This window comes from Malaclemys terrapin, chromosome 12 (genome assembly GCF_027887155.1).
Source record: "Malaclemys terrapin pileata isolate rMalTer1 chromosome 12, rMalTer1.hap1, whole genome shotgun sequence".
Taxonomy (NCBI): domain Eukaryota; kingdom Metazoa; phylum Chordata; order Testudines; family Emydidae; genus Malaclemys; species Malaclemys terrapin.
Window position 1 is genome coordinate 16,172,749 of NC_071516.1, and position 22,391 is coordinate 16,195,139.

At 39.6% G+C, this 22,391-nt stretch overlaps 1 protein-coding gene across 10 annotated transcripts in view; it reads left to right on the forward strand.

The window, feature by feature from the left end:
* The window catches only part of ADNP (activity dependent neuroprotector homeobox), a 41,785-nt gene extending 19,456 nt beyond the window's left edge, over positions 1–22,329 (forward strand). For all 10 annotated transcript variants that reach the window (XM_054045280.1, XM_054045284.1, XM_054045276.1 and 7 more), the window contains 3 exons: positions 13,717–13,829; positions 15,337–15,429; positions 18,120–22,329. In XM_054045280.1, coding sequence (XP_053901255.1) covers positions 13,717–13,829; positions 15,337–15,429; positions 18,120–21,260 — 3,347 coding nt within the window. In that variant the 3' untranslated portion in view covers positions 21,261–22,329. The remainder of the gene's footprint in view (positions 1–13,716; positions 13,830–15,336; positions 15,430–18,119) is intronic.
* Positions 22,330–22,391: the final 62 nt, after the last annotated feature.

The window sequence follows — 22,391 nt, forward strand, 5'->3', positions numbered from 1 at the left end:
GGTGACGCTCTCAGTTCAGAGGAAAATATTGTCCTCTTTTAAAAAGTGACAAAATTTGCTCAGTGTCAGAAGTGTAGTAGTAGTCTCTGAATAGTCACTTTTCAACCTCAAGGGGCAAATTTTCTTATAAAATAGAGAAACTATGTTCAATTTGATTATATTTAGAGTCTATAAAATGACTGTACAGGAGTAATAAAGATGATGGAGTCAGAGATTCTGCTCTGTAAAAGGTCTAGTTATTGTAAACTAGCTGGAAAGTGGGGCTTTACTCATTCTGGAGTAGAAACTAGTTCATTCTGGGATTAAATTAAGAGGGAAGCTTCTTAGCAAGAGGGTGTGTGGTGGAGCTTCCTCTTTCCTCTTCTCCTTTGAGTGAGAAAGACAAGCACCTGTGGCGACTTGGAGTACATTCCCTGGACACATGCATTCTTGTGGGTTCTTACCTTTCTAGTTGTGAATATTGGCTATTTTTAGAGCCTCGTGACACTCTTTTTTACGTACGTGTGTGTGTGTGTCAAGAGTGTCATATACGTATATATAAAAGAAAATGTCATGAGGCTCTAAAAATAGCCTATATATGGGGGGAATTTTGTTACTTTGTTTTATCCATGCAGGGTATTGGCTCCAGTCGGGGGAGGGGAGAGTGCTGACACCCAAGGGGGTTGGGAGGTCCTGGGGGCTGTTGCAGAGTGAACCTGACCCACACTCACTCCACAGCAGCAGCAGTTCTATGGGGCTGGGCCCAGCTCCCTGCTCTGGGTGTTGCAGCCTGGCACATGCATTGCAGCTGTGCTCAGGTTTGGCCCAGCGGTCCCTCTGACACCAGGTTGCAATGCCAATCATTTACATTTTGTCTGACTACCCCCTGTCATGACAGAGGCAGCTGGGCCAAACCTGAGTAGTGCTGTGACCCCGTGCACCACGTTGCCATGCCTGGAGTGGGGAGCTGGACAAAGCCCCAGGGGACAGGAGCTGCTGCTGATGGATGAGTTTTTCATTTTTAGTTTTATATGTTGTTTTGTTCTGAATTTGTGGAAAATGGGGCTCTAGGTATTAAGCAAGGGACTTTTACCTTCCAAGGTATTGTCTAGATTAAGGAAATGCATACCATTAGCATTTTCTAATACTGTGTAATACATTGACTTTTCAGTCCTTGTCTATACTGAGTGTTAACACATAGTGTGTGTTAACATTTTCTAATACATAGTCTTTTTCCTAGTAGTCTTACAAAAACCCTCTATTTTTCCGTTGCTTTGAAGTGATTGTCTGGGTTGCTGACTGTCACATGGTAGCTGGTTTGCTAGGAGATTGGATTACATGGCTACCTTAGCTTGGAGGTGTGAAACTCACAGTTTTATACCATACAATGAAGGTGATTATTCTTGTTAAAGGCTAAGATATGGTTTAAAAGTTACCGGACAAAGAAAAGGAAATTAACGTAATAGAGGAGGCTGTGCAATCTGCAACAATTAGATTATTTTAAAATGGCCACTATGTGTCTGCAGCTGCCTCTTCATCTGGAATTTAAAGAGCCAGGAAGCGGAGCTGATGGTCACTTGGGGTCTGTTTGCAGAAGAGTGAGTAGATCTAAATACTGGAATACTTAAATGAGGAATTTGAGCTGCCAGTATCATGAAGAATACAGGACTGGTTTAAAATTCCTCTTTTGGGTAAACTCAATTGGCCTACTACAAACTTTTTTCTTTTTTGCTCTTGTCATGTGTCTGTAGAAAGTGGAGTAACTTTATGGTCTCTTTCATCTAGGGTATTGATATCAGTGGACTTTATTGCAACCATTAGCTAAGTGTAGTCAGTAGTTTTAGGTGCCACCTTGAAAAGCAGAAATAACTAATTTATAGCTAAACAATTCACCCAGTGTCACAATCTGGCTCAGTTTCCCTTATTGGACAGACACCAGATTGTTGTGACTAGACTGAGCCACTGGATCCCATGTGTTTCTAAGCCCCCCAGAATCGCTGTTCTTATCTCTAGGTCTCTTATGGGACACTTCCAGGTTCAGACTCTGTGTCTACCACCCTTCCTTGGGATGTGGGGCTCCCCAGCCTGGCTGCTATAAATTCCAAAACCAGCAACTCCAGTTGCTTATACATGCTCCCTCGGAGTTCCATTTCATTGTAGGCATGCTCAGCTTCTTGATCAACTTCTTCAGGGACAATATGTCAGGTAAGCAAGGAATACAGGCTTATCAAAGGATTTATTAGCCATAGTCACTCTTAAAGTACTAGAGTTAGCGATTGTTGCAAAATCCCAACTAGCCCTGAGATACTCCTTCCCCACCCTCTCCCCCGCAATAAAAATATGATCTAACCCATTCTGAGTCCAGTCTGATCAGTCTTTCAGGCTAGGCAGACCTTTCTGCATCCTCTTCTCTCTCCAGCCTGGTCTTCCAGCATGTGGTAGTGAATGACCCTCTTGCTCAGAGAGAGACCCTCACCGCAGTAGCTACTGCCCTTTTTTGCCAATATGCTCCAGCTGGGAAATTCCAGCCTTCCTCCAGGGTATGTCTACCCTTAAACTGCTACAGCCGCACAGTTGCAGCATTCCAGCTGCACTGCTGTAGCGCTTCAATGTAGATACTACCTACACCAAAGGGAGGAGTTTTGCTGTCAGCGTAGGCAGTTCACCTCCCCAAGAGGTGGTAGTTAGGTCGACAAAATAATTATTCCATAAGCCTAGCACTGTAGACATCGGAGGTTAGCTCAGCATAGCTACATCTTAGTGTTGTGGATTTTTCATACCCCTGAGATTGATAGCTATGCTGATGTTGGTTCCCATTGTAGACCAGCCCCCAGTCAGGCTTCAGTGTAGAGAGTCCATTGTCATATAGTCTCTCAACTACCAGTTCAAAACCATCAAAGTTGATGGCCCTAGATTTCCCTGTGATGGCTTCTCAGCCATTGTCCCTAATACAAAATGGATATTCTAATCCAAAATGGAGGGAACATTATTAAATGAAGGTTGAAATACAAAATGGAGTTCACAATTTGGTAAATACATCCCATTCTGTCACAGCCTGTTGTTTGACCATGGAAGAGTAACTTGAAAGTTACACTTGCAAAAATGTATAGTAGAACTGTGACTGGTGCATAGGGTTGCCAACCCTCCAGGATTGGCCTGAAGTCTCCCAGAATCAGCATTGACTATTGAAAGCAATCTGGGAGATTTTAATAGGATATTTTAAGAAAATGACATTACGTCATGTTGGGGGGGAAAAATAATCTCTCGAATAGCTTCAGTCAGAGTTGGCAACCCTACATGTGTATGAAACACAATGCAGATCAATATGTGTTTGTCACCAAACCACTTAGTTTCATTAATATTCAAAATTTTGTGAGAGAGGGTTGTCAGGGTCTTTTTGGGGGTGATCTAGGTTTTACCAAGAGATATCAGTAAAGGTACTGTCAGAAGGAAAGTAAAACCATTCTGCTGTTTAAGCATCAATTTTTTTTCGGTCTGGAGTGTTCTGCACAGCCTTTAAATGTGGATTTTAGTGTAACTTGGTTCCTTCAAGGACAAACTTAGTGGAACTGGAATTCATCAGCATGGATTTCTCAATGTGCTTGTTGGTGGGACATAAATCTAGAACAGGCAGAGAAAAAAGAAATGGAGGACCTGGCACAAATTGCAAGTTAAATCATGAATATAAACTTAAATAGGTTGGCCTATGGGCAAATCTCACTGTTGTGATTGATGAATAGGGATGATAGAAATGTTCAGGGACTATTTCTGTAGAATTGTTTCAGCAGATTTTTACTGGCTTTCCTTGACCCTACACTTTTTGAGTGTGTGCATAAGGGGTACATGGTATTTCAATACAAAGAGGATCACTGAATTAAATATTTACTTACCACATTGTGATTTATTGTGCATGTATAACTAGGATCAGTGTGAAAATATGTAGGAGACTGGCAAAATCTATTCTGCATCCTGCTTGCCACTAAAACAGGGTAAAATGGAGAAGCAGTGTGGTCCATCGAATGTGGACTGGAGGTTCTGTTCGCAGCTGTTCTGTGACCTTGGGTGAATCACTTCACCTCTCTGTACTTAATTTCCCCATCGTAAAAATGGGAGGAGTAATGTTACTTATCTTTGTAAATCACTTTGAGTTCTATAGATGAAGAGTTCTGTTTACAAGCATATTATTATTTATTATTCGCTAAATAGTTTTTCCTTCTTACCCAGTAGGGATTGGCAATCCAATGAATGTGTAAAGTCTCTGCTACTTCTATCCAGTCAGCACTTCTCCTTATTTGTCTCCTCAGTCCTGCTCCTCCTTTGCTGAAGAGGAAAGCAGCAAAGGCAATCTCTCATATTTTTGGCGTTTCAGTGCAGTTTTTTAATGTTCTTTTCCCCTCCAGTTCTTTTGACTTCTAAAATGATAAGCGAGAAGGAGGGGGGTGTTGCCCAAGTGCAACAGCTGCTGTGGCACAATATGAGCCTTCATTGTGGGTATCTTCTGCTCTTACTGGGATAACAGCCCAGAATGTCAAGATACAGTGCTGGCTTCTGTTGGCAGATCAAAGTACCAGGCTGCTTCACCATTACCGGTCAATGCAGTCTATAGTAGGGCTTCCTGGTGAAAGAATCATTCAGATCTAGGCTCTACAAGGGCAGTAAAGGACAGTTTCCACCACCCAAATGCCAGGCGAACAGCAATTTGGTAAGATTCATTCTGAACCCTCACCATTTATACCTTCTCATCTCAAGGCTGTGCAAGAAGAGCATGGAGTAATGTAGCGATCTAGTCACTGAAGCTGCTTGAGTAAGTTTTCTCAGCAATCATGGGCCTTAACAATATGAGGTTCCTTGTGGCTCTCCACTACTGTTGGTGATTCAGTGCTCACAAGTTATGCCGACATACAGCCACCACTGTAATTAAACCGCTGTTGCGTGTCCACGCTATGCTCCTTGTGTTGGTGGAGTGCATCCACAATAGCAGCTCTTGCATTGACCCAGAGAGCAGTGTACTGTGGGTAGCTATTCCACTATGCAACTGGCTGCAGAGTGTTTTGGGAAGGGTTTGCAATGCCTCATGGGGGCAGGTACAGCGTAACATGATGGTTTCTCAATCCCATCGTTCCATGGGCACTAGATTGCCAGCGGCTTTTCAATTGAAGAGGGTGTGTGTGTGTGTGTGTGTGTATTGGTGGGGAGAGTGAGTGTGTTGGCACACTGTCTCTTTGGGCATGACTACACTTACCTCCGGAGTGATCGATTCAGCGGGGGTCAATTTATCGTGTCTAGTGAAGACGCGATAAATTGACCGCCGAGCGCTCTCCCGTCGACCCCGTTACTCCATCAGAGTGACAAGCGTGGGCGGAGGTGACGGGAATGTCAGCTGTCGACTCACCGCAGTGAAGATACCGTGGTAAGTAGATCTAAGTATGTCAGCTTCAGCTATGTTATTCACATAGCTGAAGTTGCATAACTTAGATCGATTTCCCACCCTCCCAGTGTAGACCAGGCTTTAAGTTCAAACACCAGCCGGAAGCAACCAATCCTGTGGCAGAAGCTGGTGCGCAGACAACTGGTGTCGTCCTGTCCGTCTCCTCTCCCCCTCCAAGCTCACCAGCAGGGGCAGGTGGACACTCAGACATCGGCCCCCGCCTTCCTCCTTGGCTCTGAACAGCGCAACATGAGTCTCTTCCCACACCCCGCCAAGCAGCAGCCTGCCCTGCCTGCCGCTGTAGTCCTAGTGCCGAGGAGAGCAGGATTCTGCATTAATGTTTTGATTCTGTGATGCCCTCCGAGTTCTCCCATGGTCTCCTCTCCCCTCAGATCAACGAGATCCACCCCCTCCCCTGTAGTCTAGACAGGAGTGCATTTGCTGCTGGGAATCTGCGTGCTCAGCTGGGCAGTAGCTGTGTGAGTTCTCCATGCTGAGCAGTTTCAGAACTTCCTGGGGCTTTGAAAGGGGAGGGGTGCATGCCCATATAGCTTGATGTAGGGCAGCGGAGTTTAAAACAGTGAGCAGGGAGGTCATGGGGGCATTGTGGGATACCTCCTGGAAGCCAGTTACCACAGTGTAACAAACGTTGTGTCTACACTGATGCTTTGTCGATCTAACTGTGCCGCAAAAAGCTCTACACCTCTCGTCAAGGTGGTTTTATTTTGTCAGCGGGAGGAGCACTGTACTGTGTACACCTTCACTGTTTTGTCTACAAAAGCTGCCTTTTGCCGACAAAACTTTGTAGTGTAGACCAGGCCTTAGTGTCCTTTCATTTAGACCACAACCTGGAGATTTTTCAAACTAAGTGAAATGCAGTGGCTTTCCATTTTTAAGGAGTGTTTTTTTGTTTGTTTGTTTTGTTTTTAAGGATCAGGTGGATTCAGCTTTCTAAGGCAATTCACTGAGCAAAGCAGACTTTCTGGTAGAAGAGTTTCTACATCCTTTTCCAAGAGGGGAGCCTTTTCACAGCAAATATGACAAATAAAAATTACAAATTTTGTTTTTTCAGGTTTCAGAGTAGCATCCGTGTTAGTCTGCATATGCATATGCATCCGAAGAAGTGGGCTGTAGTCCACGAAAGCTTATGCTCTAATAAATTTGTTAGTCTCTAAGGTGCCACAAGTACTCCTGTTCTTTTTGTTTTTTCAGGTAGTAGAGGTGGACTTCTCTGGTTTGGGCACACTTGGTCTTCCTTGTAAAAGGAAGTCAGTTCAGATCTGAGAGACCAGATGAGATTTATGTATTCTTGGAGATGAGTTGTAGAATTCTGAGTGAACAATTTTTTTTTATATCCATTGGATTTCACTAGTAACCTTGACAGAAAGAGAGTTCAAGTGGTACGAAGATCTCTTAATTGTTCCTCCCACCCATAACTAGTACCAGTTTTCAATTACTTCATGCTCTTGAAGCAGGATATACTTTCTGTTAATTGGCATTTGCAGACTAATTTAGTATAGCTGATCTCCTTAGAATTGAAGCAGTTAACAATGCTTGGCATTCAAATGATTGTAATTAAGCTTCAAAATAAATGCCCTATTAACAAATAAAGTTTACCCCTTTTTGCTGTTTGTGTCACTGCCTGACAGCAGACTCTACAGGAGTTGTTTTACGTTGTGAAAAAAAATTCTTTGCAGTCAGGACTAGAAGCTCTTTAAATGAAATCTTAGATTCTAGAGAATACAACAAAATTTGCAAAAGTGTAAATCCATGGGGTTTTAATGACCTCAAGTGTCTGCTGTCCTTACAGATGTAACTCAGATACTCATTGATCTTGAATCATGGGATAAAGTTACTACTAAGATTTCATCTGTCTGGATTTGAAATTCAGAGTCAGTTTTGGTCAATCAAATCCTACCTATGTCCTACTATAGGCTACTTCATTTATTCCTTGGTGTGTATGTTGCAGACTGTGCAGACATCTAACTGTATGAAGAAGCTGCTGGGAAGTAGATATGTGCACTATATCTAGTGCCTCTGCCAAGAGCAGTATTGCTTTATTTCCATTTGATTCTTTTTATGGGAAAAAGCTGTTGGAGCCATGTGTAATTTCTTGATCAAATTCAGACTGCTTTTTCATCATTTTTTGCCTTAACAAGTGCAGTTAATGAGAACTCTGGGTACAGAGAGAGAACAATTTCTTCAGTTTAAGCAAAAGATAACATTGCTTTGCTTTGGAAATATACATGCATTATAAGCACAATAACCAGTTCTCACCCTTGTATGAAATAGTATTGTAAGTCTGGTCTTCATTTTTTTTTTTTTAAATTGCAGTATATTAGTATTGAAAATCATGCTTTCTGACTTCTTTGGCAGAGTATGGGAGGGAAAGGGCCTTTGGACTTTGTAGAACCCATGCTTTTGTAGTGCATTCCTGTCCTGAAGGTACAGCGTCTCTTCTCTGTCCCATTAAATTTGAATGCCTCAAAAATGTTAGTGGTGATCTCTCTAGCCATATTTAATTTTTGAAAAATAAAATGAAATGCCTCCTTGCATTCCAGCTAATGGCATTTCTTTAAAAAGAACAGGAGTACTTGTGGCACCTTAGAGACTAACAAATTTATTTGAGCATAAGCTTTCGTGGGATACAGCCCACTTCATCGGATGTATAGAATGGAACATATAGTAGTATAATGTCTGTGTGTGTATATGTGTGCACACACACACACACACACACACACACACACACACACACACACACACACACACACACACACACACACACACACACACACACAACATGAAAAGGTGGGAGTTGTCCTACCAAATGTAAGGTCCAGTACAAGTCAGGTTATGTAAAAAGGCTCTGCCTATAGGTGTTTCCTAGCAACTCTGCCAAGGAAATGCATTGCAAATCAGAGTTTCCATTTCTTTTTGGAATGTTAGAGTTCACTTAATTCACTCAACCAAAGACTAAAAATAAGGGGGAAAATGTAGGTAATGGGGAAATTAGAAATGAGATATGACCCTACTAACCATTAGCTTTAGTCAACCAACTACTTAATCTAGTTGAGTGGTTTTCAACCTGTGGTCTGTGGACCCCTGGCATTCCGCAGGCTATGCCTAAGATTTCCAAAGGGGTCCGCACCTCTATTTGAAATGTTTTAGGGGTCCGCAAATGAAAAAAGATTGAAAACCACTGATCTAGTTGAAATTCTTGGGTAACAGCTTATTTTTTCCACTTGGAAAAATTGCCATTAATCTTAGTCTACCTTGAAAACAATTACAGTAGAATTTTGCTAATTCTCACACTTTACAGTTCTTACCAGAATGAGTGTCACTTCATTTCTTGGACCTATTGGTATAAATTACAAGTCTAAAATTTGAATAGCTCATGGAAAATATTTATTAATATAACTGGCTCAAAGCTGAGCCATATTAGGAATTTTGCTTCAGTGATAATATAAAAAATATAGTTGTTGTCACATTACATATCTTAAACACCTAGGACTTTTAGTTATGATTTTACTTCTGTTTCATCTGTGGAAGTAACTACATGTAATGCTACTTTTAATATTAAGTAGATTGCATGAGTTCTCAAATATATATTCTATTACCATGTTTCATTTACAGAGCTCTACTTAGATGGCCAATATCCATTTCCACTATGAAACATTACTTACCATTCTTTTTATGGGTTTATATCTTGGCCTAAGTTGCATAATCTTACAGCACCCAAAATGTGCTAAGCATTTCACAATACAAATAAGAGGACACGGTCTCTGTCCAGAAGAGTTTAAAAACTGGGACATGGTGCTACAAAAAGGGGGCAGCCTTTATGTTGCGGGAGGGGGGAAGAGAAGAGATGGGAGAATACAAAACATGATGTGGTTATTCAGCAAAGCCTAATGCATAGCATAATGGTGCAAGATACTCTTATATTTTTAAAAAATAGCTGAATGTTATGGTTAACTTATTTCTTGTGTCTCTTTGTAGAAGTTGGTCTTAAGGAGGGACCTGAAAGAGGAAAGGGCCTTGTGGACCAACTTGGAATTTACTTGAACAAGTAATAAATGAATCAAGGGTTTTAATGCAGACTTCTGTTCAATAACTAGTTAGTTTGAATCGGTCTTGTAAAATAGTAATGAAAATTTACCAACCGAGGCACAAAATTACTTTCTTCGCCTTTACCATGATTAAAAAAAAAAATTGCAAAAGGGTGAATAGAATTCACCAAGGCTGACTTAAGTTATTTGAGCAATTAATTTTTGAATGGTCAGAATCCCTCTTAGTGTGACAGATACACTCCACTGGAAAAAAAAAATTGTTTCTTTAAATTACAAGTAAATTTCTTGCTCATGAAAGATGCTGGATTTACAACAGTGGGCAACTGAAATCCCCTGTTCAGAACAGGTACAGTACAGGCAATAGTTCAAGATTCTCTTCTGGACTCTCACTCTTCTCCGCCCCCCTCCCTCTCTCAAGAGTGTCTCAGCACTCTTGTGGAAGGACTAGGAAACAGTGTCCACTCTGTCCTTGGCTTCTAATCAAAGATGCCGGTAGCAATGCAGTTATTTCGGTGTGCATCTTCTTCTATGAGGAATGGACTAGGATAATCTAACCGGGTAATTATAATGGGAAAGGTTTTGATTTTAATTGGAGGCAATATTGCCTAGTTATTATAGGTTAGTTCGTGCACCCATCTTCCATTACCAACTTGGTAACTAAATTGTTGAAACCATCGGTACGTCACTTAACCTCAGGCTCTCTAGTTTCCTCAATTGTAAAATAGATGTACTTCAGGATGCTGTCACTAAATGTTTGTAAAATGTTTAGAGATCTTAAAATTAAAGTGCTATGTAAGGGCAAAGTATTAGTGTTGTTTTTTAAAAAATAAACATACTTTTTGAAAAGTAGCTATGCATACATAAGTACTTTAGTGAAATTGTTTTAGTACTTTAATCTCATTCAAATTTAAATCTTCTAAAGCTACATCAATAATCTTAACTTGTATAGCATTCAGTTGATACACTTGAATTTACATAGTATCTACATCAAACAAGTCATGATTTTTGTGGTAGTACTATTACTGGGGTTTTCTTTAAATGTTACTTAGAGGAAATTAAATACAAAAGTCTATTGCAATATCTTTTAATTTCCTTGTTTGTGGTTTGAAAATAGACCATCGGTATTAAGTTTGCATTCTGTCCTTGTCATTCCATTGTTGCTAATACGGTTTACAAGTGAGTTAACTCTGTCATCCCTGAAACATTTTAAACACAGTAGAAATATTCAGGCAAACATCTTTACGCTAAATGTCCTTGCTTTTTTACCTTTTAATATAGTGGGTTATTTATATTAATTTTTGAATGAAAATGTTTCCACTTCCCATGGTTTAGACCCTTTTGAAAATTTTACCATAGAGGTTTCTGTGAATTGGGTCTGGTTCCCACATAATCTGCAAATCGTAGTAATAGGAAACTTCCATAGTGTGACAATCCAGAGCTTTTTCTTGGGAGCCATTTTGAATTCATTAAGAATGAGGCAGTTATTGGCTAGCAGCACTTGCTGCCAGTAATGTTTGCAACTTGTGAAATTGATTTCAGTGACCTGTACTAGCACTTATATATTTGGAAATCTTGTCTATTCTAGGTTTATTTTCTGAAAAACTTCCCACCGTTGCTAATGCCAAATTCAGCTCCACCAACAGTGTTGTTAACAGTGGGAGCCCAAGTATAGGCAAGATTGCTAGAGGCTGTCTGGACTTTGGTTTAACATCTGTAAATACCAGGACATTTTTCTGAAAAGGCCAGTATGTAGACAGTCAAAAGAAGCAAACTTTGGAAGGAGTGTGTGGTGAGGGGGGTGTGTGTGTGTGTGTGTGTGTGGGGGGGGGGGGGGGGAAGGAGTTGTCAGATACCTAACTATAATTCTGTATTCACAGTCCACATTTGTAGTTTAGGAAACTGGCATTGTCAGTCTTGTTATAACTTAAAAGAAATTGGTACTGATCTTATGATAGAATTAAAAGAGGACCTATTTTTTATGTATTTTCACATACCAATTTAGTGTTTTTATAGATGTCTTATTAATAAGGCTACAATTTAGTCACGGAAGTCACAGAATCCATAACTTCAGAATATCTCCCTGACTTCAGTCAGCGCTGGTGGGGAGCTGCAGGGTCCCCTGCCACCTGTGGAGTACCCCACAGCTCCTGGCCTCTGTGGGTGGCAGTGGGGAGCCCTGTAGCTTCCAAACACTTCTCCCAGCCCCCACAGGCAGCAGGGGGATACGCTGCTCTCCGCCCCCACGGGCAGCATTGGGGACCCCTGCAGTTTGGAGCTGCCAGCTGAGGGGGGACCCTGGAGCTCCCAGCCCCTCCCCCAGCTGCCCAAGCTACCCCTTTTGTCATGGGTATTTTTAGTAAATGTCAAGGACAGGTCACGGGCTTCTGTGAATTTTTCATTATTGCCTGTGACCTGTCCCTGACCTTTTACTAAAAATATCCAAGACAAAAATTTAGCCGTACTTATTAATCATCTCAAATTCCAGAGATGACACTTAAGTAAAGATTAACAAGAATTAAAACTATATCTACAGATGTATCAAAAGCCAAATGACATGGTTAAAAAAGACACTGCCTTTTTTTAGTTGAGCTGGGATAGATTTTGGCCCTGTGATGGGATTATTAGTTTACAGGAGCAAAAATTTGTATAATTCCAACAAAATAAGATTTTATTGAATTGTTTTCCACTTTTTAATCACACAGCGTATCTAGATAAAATAGCTACCAACAGTGCAACCAGCTAGCCCTCTAAAGTGTTCCAGTCACAACAAACATTACTGTTACAGTTCACTCTTCACCTCTGATAATTCCTTGGTGCTTAAGTAAAATGAAATTCTCTTTTCTTAAAGTAAAGGGGGGAGGGGGGGTCTGTGCTTCCTTTAATCTCTAGTGCCCGGAAAAGGTATCTATAATGTCTGAAGAAAAGAGACATTTTTCAGATTTCTACCACCTCAACCACTACCATCCTCCAGTGCAAATGCCCCATTGTTGTACTTCAAGATATGACTTAATGGTTGTGTAATCCATTGCTGTTACAGTGATAGCAACAGCACATAAACGGAGGATTCCAATATCCACAAACCTGCCAGGGCTGTGGATCTAACTTTTGCCTTTGTGGGTTGGATTAGATCTTAATTCTGGTTGTTAGGGAATTCAGGAATCTCTGTAGCTTCAAAAGTACCGAATTTAGCCTTTCCTTTACAATTGAACTGTAAATTAGTTCATAAACTTTCCCAGTCAGTGGACTTAGAATTAATTTACAAATAGTTTCTCCTTTATTAGAATTAATTTACGAATAGCTTCTCCCTTATTTACCTATGACAACCTCAGTGTAGGGCTCTCTGTCTCCCCCTCAGTGTTTGACCTCATCAGCTGTTGAAAGAGAAACATAGAACCATGAAATGGACTCTGGCTAAGTAAAGTCTTCAGTGCACATTTTAGTGGTAAACAAGTGTGCTGACTGAAGTCTTTACTGGCATCTTTAATTGCTTGTCAACCACTCAAATCAAATCAAACTCAGAAATATGGAAAATGGAGTAGCATTGAACCCAATGTGCTCTTGAAATAGCACTCCGAAAAGAACTCTGTTAAATATTCTGCACCAGAAACTTCTGTGAGAACAGAGGTTCTTTCCCTGACAGCCTATCGCAATGTGGTGGTGATGTGATAGACTTAAAAGATCGCAGTGTGGGCTACCCAAAATCTTGAGCGAAATGTCATTGAACATATAACCAGTTCACTTCCCTGCTGTTGGATATACAGCTAAGAAAACTGCTGTAAGTTGATTTTAAAAGAAGTCTCTCAAAAAACACAATTCCTTGGAGCCCTGATTTATCAACTTCCAGATGAGCTAGAATCCATATGCACAAAAGAGTGGACTGAATTTGTAAGAGCTTTGACCCAGTAGGTACATTTTGATCTAAATGAAAATACATGTTTTAAAGTTATCCCTGGGTGCTGCTTGAGTAGACTTTTTTTCTTTTCGGTAGTCATTGCATCAGCTCTTCTGTTGAGTGTTCACTTTAAAGTTTGACAACATCTAGTTTTCACAGCCCACCTCATTTTAAGAACAAACCAGACAGAAAATGTACTAGTTTTTCTTAAGAAATGGTGACAGCTCTTTATGTTCCATGATGTGGGTGAAGTAAGAATATATTACTGAGAATTAAAAGTGCAGCTCTTCATGAGACAAAACATATTTTGACTTAAACTTCTTTCCCCTTATTACTTTCTTTTTCAATAGAAACTATGTTCCAACTTCCTGTCAACAACCTTGGCAGTTTAAGAAAAGCCCGGAAAACTGTGAAAAAAATACTTAGTGACATTGGTTTGGAATACTGTAAAGAACATATAGAAGTAAGTATGACATCTGACGTAGCTTTCTGGTTTGAATCGAGGCACTTCGATTCAATTTTCTGCTGAAGTGATATTTCTTACTGAGATTTCATAAAAACATTGTATTAGCATCAGATTTTTTTCGGGGTCTCCATACGTTTTTGATAGACGTCTATTTTACCCCTTCACTTTACCTCTGGAGTTGTAATCTTTAGATGAGAATGAGTTGTATGGGGTTCTGTTAGAGAATTACTGCCATCTAGAAGAGTCATTCTTAAATGGTTACCAGGAGTTGATACTGAAGCAAGTTACACACTTTTAAGCCTCATCTAAACTGGGATTTAAAGGTGTAGTGTTAGCTAATGTGCTTAGGCTTTAACTTGACTGGTTTGGCATGTGTTGAAGGCAGTGGGTTTTGTCTATGCTAGACTTTTAAAATGTGTTAGCAGGTGCTGGCTGTTATAGTAAAATGACACCTTTAAATCCTAGTCTAGACAAGGCCTTAGAGCCTGCTCTCCTAGGGGCCAAGAGATGAACTGAGATTTTTACAGGTATTCAGTGCAGAACAATAGGACTCTGGACTTAAGGACTGCCTTCTATAACGGCTCAAGTTGATATCTCAGACATATTCTGCTATTAATCTTACTGACAAACTTTAAAATATTGCTTATCAAAAACCTTTTTTCCTGAAGTGAATACCCGGTACGATCACCTTTCCACTCATCTGCTCTTTGGCTCTTCAGCACCCTATAGATAATAGTCTTCTGTGTTTTGTTCTAGTTTTAAACTGGCTCCTCTTCTTCATGTTACTGTTCCAGATCATTTCCAGATAAAATGAGTGTTCATCCCTTTTGGTTTGGGGTCAATTGCTTTGAATAAGTGTGGGTTGAATAATGGGCTTCAGGGTAAAATTTCCAAAGGAGTTTGAATCCAGATTTCAAAAGTGATTTAGGTCTGAGTCCCATTGACTTTCAGTCAGACTTTGGGATTCAGAATACCTTAGGTGCTTTCAAAAATGGGACTTAACCTGCTGTTAAAAACTTCACCTACGTCCCTATGCCAAAATTTTAAAAAATAGAAGCTGAAGTCCATATCTAAACACACAGCAGATTTAAAAAAATACTCAACATTGATCTCAGTGGGGAGCTGTTGGGTGCTGAACACTTTCGAAAATCTTGAAAGTCAGACTTGGGTTGACTTTTAAAGATTTTATTTTTGAAAATCTTGGCTCTTGGTTATTTAGTGTCTTTGAGCCTGTACTTTTCAGAATTGCTTATTTGGAACCGCTAATTCCTTGGGAACCCACCTTTTTTTGTCAAGGGAAACTTCAGTTGAAATAAATGTAAAAGATGCATTTTTTTTATTTTTCATGAGGGGAAATTTTCCCTTGGGGTGATGATCCCTTGTACTACTTGTGGGTAGTTCTTGGTGGACAGAGGGCTGTGTGGGTGTCTTCATGAGTAATTAATGGGGAGCAATCAGTTTTTGTTTTTCATGTTTCTCTGTCTTCCCATCCACCCTTTTCCAGGATTTTAAGCAGTTTGAACCTAATGACTTTTATTTGAAAAACACTACATGGGAAGATGTAGGATTGTGGGATCCATCGCTTACAAAAAATCAGGTTAGTAATGGTTCCACATAATATCACCTCAGATCCTGCAGGCAGTAACTTTCAAATGGTGTTTTGCACAATTATACCAATTTCTTTTGTTGTATTTTACCAGCTTTAATGGTGGTTTTTGTAATCTTCTACTTAAAGGATTATTAGAAGGGTGCTTTTGTTGTACAAGTAATAATCCTAGTCTTGATTGGGTTAAACAGATGCTGAGGGCCAGTTATTCGAATGAGAAACTTCGCTGTTGATAAACTTTAAGCACCTGTTCTATTATTGCACCTTAAGTGCCAAACTTCATTTAAAAAAAAAAAAAATTGCCATCCTTGTTTTCCAGCTCAGCAGAAACTCACCCATCCCTCTAGTTAAAAGTATAACTATTTGTACAGATTATTTCTACAGGATTTGCTTCACCTCTCCCTAATTCAGTTCCACCATCTGTTTTCATGATGAATTCAGAAAAATATTAAGCAGAATAGATCCAACTGCTGCTTTCTCCACTGTCCTAGCTTTCAGCTGTCTGCTACATCTCTGAGGACTTGGTGATAACCCATCTGTGTCAGAGCCTGTTCAGTTTAGTACAGCAGAATGGAGTGGCAGTGTTGTTGGAAATCTTATTTATTCTTTTCTAGATGTTTCTGAATTGACTGTAAAGCTAAGGAGGTTTGAACTGAGCTAGGAGAAATGGAGGAAAAGAATGTAACTGTGATGGTGACTTCTGTCTTATTCCACTGACTAAACAAATTTAACAGAAGCCCTTCACTTTAATTCTATGATAGCCTCCACTTCTAGTATACAGGCGAGTCTCATCTTCCGCGCATTTAACATGTGCAAATTCAGCTTTACGCGGTCAGCAAAAAAAAGAGAGAGAGAGAAAAATAATTTCCATACTGTACCCGTAGTGCGGGCAATTCCGCCCGCCATTACACTCAATGTAATTTTGACTATATGCGATTTTCGCTTTACGCGCTGACAGCGGAACATAACCCCAGCGTAAGATGAGACTCGCCTGTAATATATACTAAAATAAGCAGTGAAACAATGACAGGTGAACATTCCACTTATAAAATCAGGTGGTATAAGTATCAAGTATTGCTCACCCCTGGAAACAGGATGCTTATATTTGATGGATCACTGGTCTGGTATTTGTAAAACCAAAGTCCCTTTATTGCTATGCCCCTGACATTGCATCAGTATGTTCTCCCTGCTTCTGATATATTCAACAAAAAGATTTGTCACATCAAAGCAGACAACTCTTAATTCTGTAGCCTGTTTCCAGCAATGGCCAATATCTGAGGCCTCAGAAGGTGGCCAGAAATACACACAGCTCACCTGTTCATACAGAGTGGGAGAGTAGTTCATTCCTTAACTTCAGGGGATCCACTTGCACCTTGAAGCTTCACTTGCATAGCTATGAATGTTGTTCATAGTTATCTCAATTTGTCATGTTTTATATTTAATGTTAAATTATTTTGAAATGCCAGGCTGACTTCAAAGATAAACATGAATCATGGATAGTTACAATTCAAACTGAAATTAAACAGTTGACACAGCATCAGCAACCCTTTCAAAGTTGCTACAATTCAGGGGGCGCAAGAGGGCTATGAAAGAGCTAGGTGGTATTGCATAAAAGAGCAGAATTTTTCAAAAGCCGCCTTTTTTTTTTTTTTTTTTTCTGATCCATGGTGAGTTTTGAAATATTTACAACTTAGCTTTGGTCAGTAGAAAAAGTTGGTTGTTTGAAGCTCTACTTCTCAAGTATCGGTGATAGGATGATTATGTGTCTAAATTAAACATTACAATTAAATAAGGCCCTTTTGGATCTGATTTGTGTTTCATGAAGAGTATTCCTTCTGCTTCATGCCAAATTCACAAATAACTTCTGCATCATAGTTTGCATGCACATCCCCCACCTCCTATGTTGCATTGTCTTAATTGTGCCCTGATTAGTGTTGCTTTAATCTGTCTAGAAGCAACAGGACTGTGGAGCTAAACTGCTCAGTTCTGCTCCATTCTCAAAAGTGAATAAGATACTATAATACAAAGAGAGGCACTAGACTTGTGTGGCCATATCACTGGAAATGGCAGTTAAAAATACTTATTTCAAAATCCTGCACAAATTTAGAAAGCTTTTGAGGACAGTATTAATAGAAAATTGTTAATTGTGGCTAATGACTGGATTAAAGCACATTGAAATATCTAAAAATATTATTTTGTGAAATACTTCGATCTAAAGTGACTTTTTTTGGCCTGAATACCTCATTCTGTGAGCTTGCCAACTAATAGTACATTACAGTTCTAACAGCCAAGCCCACATCTTCTGGAAAAAGATGTTGGTAAACTCTGTTCCATGCAACCTGACAGGCAGCATTGTTTCCATTCCCTTACTAAGAAAGAGTGATATCTTTATGAATTAACCATAAACATGACACACTGGGCTATGCTTTCAAAGTGACCTCTAAATTAGCACCTTTCATTTTACATGTGCAGTCTGGTAATTAAATTTCTAATTACCTGGTTTACAGGCCAAAAAATGTGAATGCCAAATTAATGGCATAGTTGAAGCTGGTCTGGCCCATTGTAATGGTCTCTGAGACGAGCTGAAATTCCACACTGTCCATGTTGCTTAGTGCAAAATGTCTTGTTAAAAAAAAAAAGTGGTTTTTATATCTAGTTTTTGTTTTGTTCTTTGTTTTAAGGACTATCGGACAAAACCCTTTTGCTGCAGTGCATGTCCATTTTCGTCGAAGTTCTTTTCAGCCTATAAAAGTCACTTCCGGAATGTTCATAGTGAAGACTTTGAAAATAGGATTCTTCTTAATTGTCCCTACTGTACTTTCAATGCGGACAAAAAGACTTTGGAAACGCACATTAAAATATTTCATGCTCCAAATGCCAATACACCGAGTGGAGGCATCAGCACTTTCAAAGATAAAAACAAACATGATAGCCTTAAACCTAAGCAGGCTGACAGTGTAGAACAAGCTGTTTATTATTGTAAGAAGTGCACTTACCGAGATCCTCTATATGAAATTGTTAGAAAGCACATTTACAGGGAACATTTTCAGCATGTTGCTGCACCTTACGTAGCAAAGGCAGGTGAAAAGTCACTCAATGGTGCAGTTCCCTTAAGTTCCAGTACCCGAGAGGAGGGTAGTATTCACTGCAAACGATGCCTTTTTATGCCGAAGTCATATGAAGCTTTAGTACAGCATGTTATTGAAGACCATGAACGTATAGGATATCAGGTTACAGCAATGATAGGGCACACTAATGTAGTGGTTCCAAGATCCAAACCTTTGATGCTAATAGCTCCAAAACCACAGGATAAAAAGCCTATGGGACTTCCTCAAAGGATGGGTCCCCTTTCCCCTGGAAATGTCCGATCTCTTCCATCACAGCAGATGATGAATCGACTCACTATACCAAAGCCTACATTGAATTCTGCAGGAGTGAATATGATGTCAAATGTTCACCTACAACAGAACAACTATGGAGTCAAATCAGTACCACCAAGTTATGTTGGACAGCCGGGGGGAAGGCTAAACTTAAGTGGTAATGCACCAGTGTCTATTCCACAACAGTCTCAAACAATGAAACAGTTTTCACCGAGTGGAAATGGAAGGCCTTATACCCTTGGAGGGGAGCAGAGATCTCAGACTCCAGCAAGGTACTCTCTTCAGTCTGCCAATTCCTCTTCTCTTTCATCAGCCCAGTTGAAACAAACGTCATTATCTCCGTCTCAGGCAGCATCAAGAGTATTAGGTCAGTCTGGCTCAAAGCCTCCTGTGGCTGCTACAGGCCCTTCTGCTGTCAATACTTCATCAACACAAAAGTGGAAAATTTGTACAATCTGTAATGAGCTGTTTCCTGAAAACGTGTACAGTGTTCACTTTGAAAAGGAGCACAAGGCTGAAAAGGTGCCTGCAGTAGCTAACTATATAATGAAAATACACAATTTCACTAGCAAATGTTTATACTGTAATCGCTATTTACCCACTGATACGTTGCTTAATCATATGTTAATCCATGGACTGTCTTGTCCATACTGCCGTTCAACTTTCAATGATGTTGAAAAGATGGCTGCTCATATGCGAATGGTTCATGTTGATGAAGAAATGGGACCTAAAACTGATTCCACTTTAACCTTTGATTTGACATTGCAGCAGGGTAGTCACACTAATATACATCTACTTGTAACCACCTACAATCTGAGAGATGCCCCTGCTGAATCTGTAGCTTATCATGCTCAGAATACTCCTCCTGTTCCTCCAAAACCACAGCCGAAAATCCAGGAGAAGGCAGATATACCTGTGAAAAGTTCTCCTCAAGCAGCAGTCCCCTACAAAAAAGATGTGGGTAAAACACTCTGCCCTCTCTGCTTTTCAATCCTAAAAGGACCCATATCTGATGCACTCGCACATCACTTAAGGGAGAGGCATCAAGTTATTCAAACAGTTCATCCAGTTGAGAAAAAGCTAACATATAAATGCATTCATTGTCTTGGTGTGTATACCAGTAATATGACTGCCTCAACTATAACGCTACACCTTGTTCACTGCAGAGGGGTTGGGAAGACCCAAAACGGCCAAGACAAAGCTAATGCACCATCTCGACTAAATCAGTCTCCAGCTGTAGCACCTGTGAAACGTACTTATGAACACATGGAATTCTCTCTGATGAAGAAAAGAAAAATGGATGATGATGACTCGCCATCTGCCTTTGAAGAGAAGCCTGAAGAACCTGTAGTTTTAGCTTTAGACCCTAAAGGTCATGAAGATGATTCTTATGAAGCCAGAAAAACATTTCTCACAAAATATTTCAATAAACAACCTTATCCCAGTAGGAGAGAAATTGAAAAATTGGCTGCCAGTTTATGGCTATGGAAATCAGATATTGCTTCACATTTTAGCAACAAAAGAAAGAAATGTGTTAGAGATTGTGAAAAGTACAAGCCTGGTGTGCTGCTTGGTTTTAACATGAAAGAATTAAACAAAGTTAAACACGAAATGGATTTTGATGCTGAATGGCTGTTTGAAAATCATGATGAAAAGAATTCCAGAGTCAATGCTAGTAAAACTGTTGATAAAAAAATAAACCTAGAAAAAGATGATGAAAGTTCTTCAGACAGTTATGAAAATATAGAAGAGGAATCTAATGAAAGCAATAGTCCATTTGGTCAACCAATTTCAGATGTTGGTCGTAAAACCTCTATTGATAGCATAATAGAGAATCCAGAAGACAGCATATCCAAGGAGACTACTGATGAAAATCCCTTACAGTCTCCAGAGAAATCAGACCAAAAACAGGAGGAAGGCTCAAAATATGAAGAGATTCATTCTGCCAAGGAACCAATTAAACTGGTAGGTGATGCCTCAGATAGTGAAGGTGATCAAGAAGATCAAGATGATGCTGCTGAATGGAAAGATGGAGCTTCACAGTCTGAAAGTGGACCTGGCTCTCAGCAAGTTTCTGACTTTGAAGACAATACATCAGAGGTGAAACCAGAAGTTTGGACAGATGAATCATCCCAGAGCGAAGATGCTGGTAGTAGTAAACCAGCTGCAGAAATAAAAGGGGTTGCATCTGAAAGCGATGAAGAGCAATCAAAATGGAAGAATAGTTCCTATGGAAAAGTAGAAGAATTTTGGTCTAAGGACCAGTCACAATGGAAAAATGCATCAGAAATTGAGGAGAGTTTGTCAAATCAGCAGATGGAATGGCAGAATAGCACAATTGACAGCGAAGATGGAGATCAGTTTGACAATGTGACTGATGGTGTAGCAGAACCAATGCATAGCAGCTTAACTGGTGTAGAGTTGAGTAGCCAGCAAGCATAAACTGCTCAATTCAGAAGCATGAGTAAATGTGCTTCAGTCTACAACTGTCTAAATACTTTCATTTCAATATGACTGCTAAGCTTAATTCTAACTGGTACTGCCTTTTGAGTGCTAGGTCATCTGGCTAGTGGTTGATGTGGCCACTAATATTCCAGTGGTTATTCCTGAGTATGCTGTTGGCTAAATTTGCTTGAGAATACCTACTGTGATGAGCACAGTAACTTAATGTGAAAACAGATAAGCTGGTGGCTCCAGAATGCACACGAAGAAAAGCAGAGGTTTTCTTTATCTGCATTTTCAACATTTATTTCACTCTTGGATATGTTCAGTTGTATGTCTTTTTAAACATTACCCTTTTTCACATGGTAGTATAGGGCCAACATGAGCTACCAGTTCAATGTGTATAGTAGACTATGGGGAAATTGATTTTTTTCATGTATCATTCTGAATAGTTGAAATGTATATTTGTACAGTCTTTTAGACCTATTCAAGTGAAGCTTATGAAATTGTTCTTGTGTACCCATCATAGATTTGTTTCTCTTTTTTAGTGTTGCCCTGCTGTGTAATAAATGCTGTATCTAGTTTACCTAGCAAAAGCTTGAAACTGCTATAGTATGAATTTTGACAAACTTAGTTTTTGCACATAACCTTGTACAATCTCAAAACTGAGGCCAGCAACATAAAAAATTATATCTGGACTCTATTGTATTATAGAATTTTCTTGTTCTGAATATCCTTGACATTACAACTGATGACAAACGTATTTCAGAGCCATTTTCTGAAATCTTTTAAGCTAAAAAAGAAAAAATCACATGCAAGAAACAAGTTTGCAGCTACTAATTTTGACACCTTTTAGATCTGTATAAAAGTGTATTGTGTTGAAGCAGCATACAGAAATAAAAATGCTGCATTTTGGATATTTAGTTTTATCTTTAGTTAACACCAACAAGGTGTTGTATTCATTTATACCATCTAATATATGACACACTGTTGTAGTATGTATAATTTTGTGATCTTTATTTCCCTTTGTATTCTTCATTTAAGCATCTAAATAAATTGCTGTATTGTGCTTAATGTAAACATTTGCTTTATTATTAGTACCATATCACTGTTTGTTAAATTGTGCTTCAT